The sequence below is a fragment of the Rhinolophus hipposideros genome (assembly GCF_964194185.1).
Source record: "Rhinolophus hipposideros genome assembly, chromosome: 12".
Taxonomy (NCBI): Eukaryota; Metazoa; Chordata; class Mammalia; order Chiroptera; family Rhinolophidae; genus Rhinolophus; species Rhinolophus hipposideros.
The window spans coordinates 51,805,220-51,815,608 of record NC_138058.1 but is presented as its reverse complement, the minus strand read 5'-3'; the positions used below and the strand labels follow the sequence as shown (position 1 = coordinate 51,815,608).

At 46.2% G+C, this 10,389-nt stretch overlaps 1 protein-coding gene across 2 annotated transcripts; it reads right to left on the bottom strand.

Moving 5' to 3' along the window:
* Nucleotides 1-451: 451 nt before the first annotated feature.
* On the bottom strand, nt 452-9,090 carry CYP1B1 (cytochrome P450 family 1 subfamily B member 1). 2 transcript variants are annotated; one of them, XM_081068404.1, is made up of 3 exons: nt 8,720-9,090; nt 7,265-8,308; nt 452-4,472 (listed from the first exon to the last, which is right to left on the bottom strand). In XM_081068404.1, the coding sequence occupies exons 2-3, from the start codon at nt 8,305-8,307 to the stop codon at nt 3,884-3,886; spliced, it is 1,632 nt and encodes a 543-aa protein (XP_080924530.1). In that variant the 5' UTR covers nt 8,308; nt 8,720-9,090; the 3' UTR covers nt 452-3,883. The 2 variants fall into 2 exon arrangements, with proteins under 2 accessions (XP_080924530.1, XP_080924531.1); XM_081068405.1 differs by having other exon boundaries at nt 1,770-4,472; nt 7,265-8,400.
* Nucleotides 9,091-10,389: the final 1,299 nt, after the last annotated feature.

The following is a 10,389-nucleotide window of genomic DNA, read 5'->3' as shown; positions in this document are numbered from 1 at the left end:
AACAAAGACTTTCATGTAAAAAACAATGAACAAACGAAATACTCAAGGGAAAGGATTGGTGTGCTGTTGAGGGAGAGAAAAACGTGTCATGCATTTTTTTAGATGAAGCAGAAATACAAGGTCATAGTCTTAAAATATCAATCTATTCAATCTTTCAGAATTAAAAATTAATTCCCATTACTTTTGACATTGGTTGCTTGCTTTAAAATTTAACTTCTGTCTTGTTTCTTATAAATTCAAAAATACAGCGATGAGGAATTTGGTAGGAAACTGGATACTGAAAACCTACTTAAAAAAAAAGAAAGAAAGAAAGCAGCCTAAAATATAGAATGGCCAAGTAAAATGTTTACAGTGCAACATTTTAATTCAAGCACTTATAAAGAGTAGTTGAAATGAATAGATGCATTGGATATATTTGCTACAATGTAAAATAAAACTCCATGACAATATTATGAAAGTGATTTTTATTATTTTGGTAATGCTGTCCTATTATAGGTAAATCACAGATACAGAATTCTTTAATTTGGTATATCAGACAGTAAAAGCTATATATAAGTGCCATGTCCCCAAAGTCTATTTCAGGTAAAATTATGCATTATATTTGCTATGTACATATTAAAAGCATACATGGTAAAATACAAAAATAAGAAAAGGTTAAATAAGAAGTTTTCCTTGAGTTATAAATGTCTAATAAAGAATACCTTTTTATCACACAGTTGTCTCATAGCTGAAATCACACAAGTTAGTATATAATGCTATTCATTATATTATTTGATCCGATATAGATCTAATATGAAAAATATTAAGGCTGTAATAACATTTCACAGGTAAAGGCTAAGTTCTGAGACATGAAAGCTTTTAGATAATCCACAAAACAAACCGAGACATTTTTTTTGTTTTGGAAAAACATGCAATTTCTTACAAAGTCAAGCTTTGATATATGAATGAGGCATTTCGTAAACAATATGCTTTATTGCAACAACCTGGAGTAGATGTGCTGACTATAATGGTGACCAGTAAATACTTTCGTTCTCTGGGAGGAATAAAATGATGTTTCTCTGATTAAGCTATCGTGTGATTCCTGTAGCCTCCAAATTTGGTTAGTTTTGGTTTGGGTATTGCTTTCCTTCCTGTAACTGGGTTATACACATATTAAAGAAATCAGCTGACCTCCGAGTGCCCACCTTCCTTTTTTCTATGTAAGCTCAGCTTCCCCATTGCTGAAAGCGCCAGATGAACTGAGCCCACACACATAAAAAGGACATAAAAACAGATTATGTAGCACATGTGGATCTGGTTGACTTAATGAGGCATCCAGATTGGTATATGATCACTTTTGCTGCCACACACCTCTCAGAATAAGCAGGCTGTTAGCAGCCCCAAAATCACTACCGCAGCCCTGCTGGGGGGGAGGGGGATAATAATATTTGGGAATTGCCAGTGCCAAAAAAATATAAATGTATTCGGTAAGCCCGATTTCTATAGTTGACTTTAGTGCCTTTAAAAGCACTGCCGCAGTTTTTCCTATCAAAGAGGTACAGCTATGATATACTATTAAAAGTATGTGAAATATTAACTAATAAAAAAATTCAAATTACAACATAGATCTGTTACACGTGGATTTTTTCTAAGTCTATTTGGGATGTAACACTGGCACCCAAAACATCTTTTTTTCCTAAATATTCATACTTCAAATTAATAAATTTGGAACGAGTGGGGAAATGTTTAACCATCTTTCTTCCTCTCCACTTTTTCATTCTTTTGTCTTCCCACCCCAACCACACACAATCATCATACACTGCTTCCTTTATAATTCTGATAAAAAGATTCCAAAAGCTTACTAAAATGTAACAGGCTGTAAGCTTTTAGGACACTGCACAGCTTCCTTTGACCATTAATATGCAATGAAAGTTAAAACTTCAAACTTCACTTGAAACTTTCACAATCTGCCAACATTTTAAGGTTTTCAGGTTATTGATATAAACTGAACATATATGTTTTATTCAAGCCTTATGTCTTCACAGTTACAAAAGATACCTCTCACTGGCTTACCAATTTTAAATAGTACAACTGATCTGATCGCCTCTACTGGTATATGATGCAATTCCCAAAACAGACTCCCAAGACTACCTTTTGGTTCGGACTTCCCAAAACACTGACATTAATGCTATTTTCAAAAATCATTTAAAAGAAAAGAGAACATCTAGATAATTTGTTGCATTTTTCACTATTCATCAGGCAAACACGGGTTAAATTTCTCTGCTTCCCACAGGCTAACAGTCAGATTTCCAGTAACTTCACCTGGAACTCGATAATCAGAATGCTTTTAAAATTAAATTAAAATTTAAGCACGCCAAAATTTGCAATTATATTAATTAGATCAATTTTCAAAAAACAGATTCTGTACTATGAATATAACCATAATAAATATGCTGTAAATAAGGAATACATCTTACAGATCCAATTTTTATATTTTTTCATTTGCGTACAAGTTTTGGATGAGAAAAAGATTTTGCTTCAACTTGATTTTCATGATGTCAAAAAAAAAAATAGGTAGTTGATTTAATCAAGCTCATTTCATGTATCTGGGCCAAAATTAGTTGAATTGGTTGGACTATTTAATTTGCTATGACATTATAAAAGACAGACATTATTCAACCTTTTCTTGACCAAAATAATTAATACTATTTAATAATAAAATAACTAATACATATTGTTTATGAATAATTATATATGTGTACATATTGAATACTATTTGGTGACTTTTTTTTAAAGATTTTATTGGGGAAGGGGAACAGGACTTTATTGGGGAACAGTGTGTACTTCCAGGACTTTTTTCCAAGTCAAGTTGTTGTCCTTTCAGTCTTAGTTGTGGAGGGCGCAGCTCAGCTCCCGGTCCAGTTGCCGTTGCTAGTTGCCGTTGTACCAGCAACCTTGTGGCTGAGAGCCCACTGGCCCATGTGGGAATCGAACTTCGGAGTCAGGAGCACAGAGCTCCAACTGCCTGAGCCACGGGGCCGGCCTCCCCTGGTGACCTTTTTTAACCTATGAGACATACTGAAAGCTATATCGTGATAACATAATTTAAAGCTTAGCTGGGCTGGTAAATCTTGTTCTTTTTAGTCTTGGGTTTTGTCTTTTTTTTCCTCATAATTGAAATTCTGTACTTTGGCAACCAACACAGCTCGAAATTTCTTACAATTTAACAACTTACACTTTAAAATTCACGATAAATCACTGAAACGTACCATAATGACTAAACCAACTACTATCAATTTCTTTTTGAGCAAATGACTTTATGAGTCATCCAACAAAGTAAGAGAAAGCACCTCAGTAGGCAAAAAAATAAATCCATCCATAGATACCAGAGCCTGCCTAAGCTACTTTATGGAAAAGATGAAAAGGGAATTTCTGATCTTACCTTTTCTTTCTCACCCACAATCACATGACTTACACTGTAATTATTTGCCTTTGCATATTCAACAATATATTCTGAAACTTTGCTTAATACGGTTTTCTATGGAGATTTCAGCACAAAAAATATCAATCTTGGATGCCACCCACAAAGGCACGGTATTAAAAGTACCTCTCCATCAGAGTTTTGCATGTGTAGCATGGTGTTTTAATTCCAAAGAGTGCTCCCTCAAGAAATTGTTGCTAGTATTCTATATATGTATAAAAATTCTTTGAGCCCTTTAACTCTGACGCAAAAAAATCTTTCCAGAGCTCCTGCATTGCAGAGCCCAGTGCTGATCTGAGGATACGCATGTAAAACACAGTATCTACAGGTCCATTGGTTTATGCTTACAGAGGAGCTAGAAATTTTTACTCCCCACCCCCCAAAACTTGAGTACTTCTAAGATTCCAGCTCGCCTCTGGCTTCTCACTGGCAGTCTTCCTCGGCTTGTAACTTTTGGACAGCGCTATCAAGGAGCTCCATGGACTCTCTGAGAGTGACATTGATTTTAAATGACTTGGGTTTAATGGTCAGGCCATAAGTGAAATCCATTTTTGACGGCTCATCTGGATTGGCCTTGAAATTGCACTGGTGAACCAGGATGGAAATGAAGAGAAACAGTTGTATCTTGGAAAGCTCTTCCCCGATGCAGCGTCTTTTGCCCACTGAAAAAATCATCACGCTGCTGGCCAGGTCCTTGTTGAGGGAGCCGTCCTTGTCCAAGAACCGAGCAGGATCAAAATCCTCTGGGTTAGGCCACTTCACTGGGTCATGATTCACTGACCACTGGTTAACAAAAACCACCGTGTCCTTGGGAATATGGTAGCCCAAGACAGAGGTGTTGACGGTGGTGGCATGAGGAATGGTGATGGGCACAAAGCTGGAGAAGCGCATGGCTTCATAAAGAAAGGCCATGACATAGGGCAGGTTGGGCTGGTCGTCCAGGCAGGGCAGACGGTCTCGACCCACGACTTGATCCAATTCTGCCTGTACCCGAGCCTGCACTTCTGGGTACCTGTTTGGGTTTTAATGGAGAGGGAGGAAACGAGTGAGGAAAACGCATTCTTCTTTCATCTAGAAAGCACATTACAATTTATTTTCATCCCGCTTTTATTTATCTGAATCAGTGACTGAATTGCTGGCCCAACAAAATTAAAACAATCTTCTAACTTTTCACTAAATTGCAAGATGGATAAATGGATAGTTATATTTCCTCTAATAAGCCTCAAATGGCTAATGCTCTCTTTTCCAACGTAAGTAAAAAAAAAAAAAAAAAAAAAAAAGAAAGTCTAAGTTTTCTCAGCCTGAAGAAGCACAATAACGGACAAGGCCAACTTTCCTACTTTCCTGTTAGACACAGGAGGCGCAGTGCCTGTAACCCACCATACCCACAAAAATGGTCTTATTACTTTTAAAATCAGAGGGAAAAATGAACTTTTAGGTCAAATAAAATGTTTTAATATGTAATTTAATTATCGTGATACCAATGTAGTCATAAAAATACAATTTTAATTTTAATTTTATTTTTTTATGGAGTAAGGAGTCCACAAAGACAGAAGAGTTCAGGGCCCACCAAAGTTAAAATGCAGCCCTGAAAGGAGATCTTTTTTCCCTCATCTCCCTACTGTTCTCATTTTATACAAAGATAGTTGGTATCCTGATGGATAAAGCTACATATCTTCTAGATGTAAAAGCAAGTTCTCAATGTTCATGAGATTATGGTACAAATTATAATACTTATTCACTGTTGGTGATATAAACTAGCACAATCCATTTGGAAAACAAAATCTTAGTACAAAGCAAGAGCCGTAAGGGTAACCCCTTCCCACTCTTTTTAATGTTTAAAATGTAATCAAAACATTAAAGCTCAAAAAATGATTATATATAATGATATCTTATTATGGCAAAAGAATACGTAACCATCAAAAATTACTAAGGTGGACATTATGCAATCTATCAGTAAAAGGAAATAAAATTTTTTTAATTACTAAAATGAAGTTTAAAAGATGGGGAAATGTCCATTACAATAAGTGGAAATGTCAGAAGTAAAAAAGAAATGTAAATACTTATTGTAACTCTGAAAAATATTTAACGTGTGTGATGAAATTATGGGTGATTCAAAAGCTTGCTTTATTAGCATCACTCTACAGAGGTCGGCAAACTTCTTCCAAAAAGGCCAGATAGTAAATATTTTAGGTTTTACAGACCAAACCCTCTCTGTTGCAACTATTCAGCTCTGCCTTGTGCTATAGTGTGAAAACAGCTGTGAACAATACATGTGTATTTTATGAATTTTGATAAAACATATACAAAAGTAGTTAGTGTAATCTCCCAATCCCTGTCATATTGTCTTTTCACTAAAAATAAGAAAAATGTACTCACCAACTATATTAAATTGAAAGTGACCCTAAAATTGTTTTATTTCCTTTTGCTGCCTAATCTGTGTCTAATGACAAGGAAAGTCTGTTTCAAAAGATAACATGCTTATCTGGGAATGCTAAGGACCCATTGATCCCATTTTGGGATGTCTTCTTCCTGATCTATTACTGACTTCTCTTTATTCTATTTCTGCCCCCCCCCAGGTGTTTCTAAGATCATAATACTGAAAAGTGGTTTTAAATAAACAAAAATTTCAATTTGTGAAAGTAGCCGTACTACAGTATCTAAGAGTTGCAGTGTTGTGGTGGATTCCAATAAGAAAAGAAGCTGTCTTTGCCTTTCAGTTTCTGAGGTGCCAGCAAATTCAGCATTCCCCACCACTAACTTGTGCGCCAAGAAATAGCACAACCAGGATTTCTGGTCTCTCCAAGCAATCAAGATTTGCTTGAGCGAGACATTTGCCCCTGGGGTAAGGTTGCCAGACAAAATACAGGCCGCCCAGTTAAATCTGAAGTTCCGATAAACAATGGCTAGTCTTTGGTATAAGTAGTCCTATGTAAAACTTATTTGCTAAATCTGGCAGCACCTGATAGTGGCAATCTGTTTGTGTGCACAGAACTTCGTAGAGGGCCGCGACCGTAATCAACGTGGGCACTGGGGACCAGCTAACCAACCGAGCCTGGCCCCTGGGGCCGGAGACGTAGGTATACACGGTCTCCTGGATACCGTTTGCCTTTCTGGATGCTGCTCTGCGCTGGGTGAAAGTGACTGCTTCTCTGGTTTTTTACCCGACACTTCTCTTACTCCTAGCGCGGCGGTTTGATAAACCCAGCACAACCCGCTGGGTTTTTCGCTGCTTTCCTAAAGCTTCCATGCGGGTTAACCGTCTGCGTGTCCAGGTCTGCGGGCCTCCGGGCTACCCTCCGAGCGCTAACGGCGCGGGAGAACAAAGCCCGGACGTGCGCTGGCTTCTAGGGCAGGGCTGGGCGGCCTCGGACACGCGCAGAATGGCCCAGCCGACTAGGGTGCTTTGTTTATTTAACATGTATCTTCTACGTTACCCTCTCTTTCGGAACCGTTCCAATTTTGCTTCTCCTATGACAGGGGGAGGAAGAGATCCGGGCTGATCTGCGGACACTTTAAAAATCTTGTTTTTCCAAGGGGTTTCTCACAAATTCGTCTCCACTCGGACAGATAGCAACAAGATCAGAGAGGCGGAGCGGTCCGGGCCCCGCTGGGTGGGGTGTGCCCGCGCGCGTATCTCCGCCCGCGTGGTGCCTTCCTGAGCTGCGCTTTTGGGACGTGATCTGATTTGAGAGGTGGGGACCTACAGCGAAACCCTCCCGGCGCCGGTCGCGGCCTCAGCCTATTCTAGTCCCACACCGCCTTTTATTGGAAGGCCTGACCGATGCCTCCTGGAGGCTTTACCTGGTGAAAAGGATGAGTAGCCACTGCAGCGCGGTGGAGAGAGTGTCCTGGCTGGCGCCGAAGATGTCAGTGATTGTGGGAGGCACGTACTCCATGTCCAGCCGCGTGCGGCGGTCGCCCGGGCCCTCGGCCGCCTCCTTTCCCACGGAAAGGATAAAGGCATCCATCATGTCGCGGGGGTCTGCCCCGGGCCGAAGGTTTTCGCGGTGCCTCAGAAACTTGTCGAGGACGAAGTTGCTGAAGTTGCGGTTGACCCGCTCGAATTTGCGGAAGGCGGTGCGCACGGGGTTGGGGAAGCGCCGCAGCCAGGGCAGTATGTCCACCAGGCTGCCCGCGCCCACCGTGCTCCCGAACTCCTCGTTGTGGCTGAGCAGCTCGCGGAACTCGGCGTCGTCGTGGCTATAGCGACAGCCGAAGCACACGGCGCACATGATGTTGGCCACGGCCACCACGGTCAGCGGCCGCGGGTCGAGGAAGTCACCGCCGGCGCTGCCGCGCACCAGCAGCTGCACCAACTCACGCGCTTCACCGAGCAAGTGGCACTCGAGGATGCGGCGGCTGCGCGGCTGGCCCGTGGAGAAGGCGCGCATCGTGCTGTGCGCCGCGCGCCGCTGCACCTTCCAGCGCTCCGAGTATAGGCCAAAAGCCAGGCTGCGGCCGCCGGACACCAGGCGGTAGGAGGCGAAGGGTGGCCGGTCGGCGAAGGCGGCACCCTGCTGCACCAGGGCCTGGCGGATGGCGCGCTCGCTGTTCAGCACCACCACGGGGCAGCTGCCCAGTCGGATCTGGAAGACGTCGCCGTAGCGTCGCGCCAGGCGCGCGAAACAGAGGTGCGGCGCCGAGCCCAGGGACGCCGCGTTTCCGATTAGCGGCCACGCAAAGGGGCCAGGGGGCGCGGCCCCCGGCTGCCGCCGCCGCTGCCTCAGCAGCCACTGGCCCACGTGCACAGCAGCCAGCACCGAGAAGAGCAGCAGGAGCGTCGTCTGCTGGGCGGACAGCGAGATCGGCAGCAGAGGATCGTCCAGGCTGAGGCTAATGGCCATGCTGGAGAGAGGAGGGCAAAGGCGTGACACTCAGGTGTGCAGCAAAAGGAGCGGGCGCCCATGCCCCTACCTCCGGCCTCAGGCTACTATGCGCTGTTGGGTATGGAGGTCACACATAGGTCACGTCAGGGATGCCTCACTGGGGAAGCAGCTAAGGACGTCCCTTCCCATCTCAAACCTACTCCCCAAAGGAGAGGGGCGTGTTGCAGCTTCTCTGTGACTCAGCCTCCAGCCCCCGTCCCCAGCCGCGTAACGGTTCCTGCAGTTCTGGGACAACACGGCGGGCATCGAGGCAGTGGCGCTCAGCTCCCTCTAAGTGCCTATCATCCCAGCCCCGGCGTCCCACCCCACCCAGATCTGCGAGAACCCAAGAAAAGAGGCCGCGGGACGGTGGCTCCGCAGACAGACTAACCTGCGAGGAGGTGTAGTTTCCAGCGGCACGCGACCGCCTGCTCCAAGAGCAAATGTCAACCTGAGTGTCTCCAAGAAGTTGGAGTCCCGCCCCGGACACCTGCGGCCAGCTCAGGGAGCTTTAGCACCCACTCTAGAGTCTCGAGGCGTCGTCAAAGCCAGGGGCACTTGGATTGGGTTGGGGACGGAGAAAGGTGCCTCCTCTGCCGAGACCCGCTGCACCTGGGGCCTCAGTAAAGTCTGGGTTTTCTCACAGCGGGGGGATTGAGGTTGGGGGTCGATGAGTGGAGTCTATCTCCAGCCCTCACGCCCCTCGCGCAGCTCTGACAGCTGGAGTCGCAGAGGCGTGGCCCGTTTGCACAAGGTCACTCCAGAGAGTCAAAACGCGCCATCCCGTTTTTAAAGTCTGTTTAACAGGGAGGAGGCAGAGGGACCTGGCGGGGGCGGGGCTTGCGGGGGGCGGGACGCGTCCGGACTGTCCAAGCGGTAGTCACGCGAGGCGGCCCCCCCGCGTTCCCCCACTGCATTAGAGAAACAGCCAGTTGCTTTGCCAGAAGCTGCGGTCTGGACTTTTCGTTTGTCCCCAAATCGCTCTTAATCACTGTCAATCCCAATGGTGGCCACACGGTTTCCCTGGAAGCGCGCTCGGGACAGAAGCTGCCCATCCCGCTGTGCTCTCCGTGGGAATGCTCCCCGAAACTCCTTTCCCTCCCAATTACTTGAACTTCATTCCCCAAGAGAACACTGCTCTGTATTTCTGGGCGCCGGAGCTAGAAAAAGAAACCTGCCAATTTGGAAACGAGGATAGTTCGGTTTGTGGCGGCGGTTTGCCTTACAGCCTCCGTAGTTACTGTATCTTAACGTTCTCGAAAACAAATGGCCCTCAAATGAAGCCCTTCGGCGCACAAAGTTCTGGTTCCACCTCGTGCAGCGAGATCAAGAATCCCTGGAAGACGCCTCTCCCCCCGCCGCGGGGACCCAACTGTGCTTGGCACACAACGGCCAGTCTGGCCGGACGCAGCTGTCCCTGACTGAGGTTTCCCCGCGTGGAGACTCCTCCAGGTGGCGCCATCCACTGGAGAACCCGGGATGGCGCCGGCCGCCGCGTCCTAGGTCCTGGGCGCTGGGCCCGGAGCCAAGCTAACGCGAACACCGGGGACCGGAGGGGAGGGAGGGCTCTCCGAAGCTTCCCGGAGGGAGGAGGGGAAGGGTGAGGGTGGGGGGAGCAAAGGGCCGCCTGCCTGCTAACTTTTATCAGGTTGAAGTTTGCTTTGCTGTCGCCTCCCCCTTGCGTGCGGAGCTGTGCCTTGCGTGCGCGGCTTCTGGAAAGTCGGCTCCAGTCATATCCCTCGGCGCTTCTCACGGCACCTGACACGCTGGGCGGCGGCCGCGGGCGGGGTGTGGGCAGCCACCACCCTCCGGAGCGCACGCACAGCTGTGCCCATGGATCTAGCCAGGCAGACGTTCCTGCCCGCGGGCCAGATCTGGGCGTGCGTGCGCTGCAGATGGGGACGCTTCTGTCGCCGGGGAAGCCGGAGGCGTCCGGCCAGCGGTGGCCTTCTGGCTGGCTGTACCCTTTCCTACTGGCTAGTACAAAGTATCTTCCAGAGGAAAGGTCTTCTCAGCAAGACTGGGGGAAGGGCGAGCCCGTGGGAAGGGTGGGGTGTATCT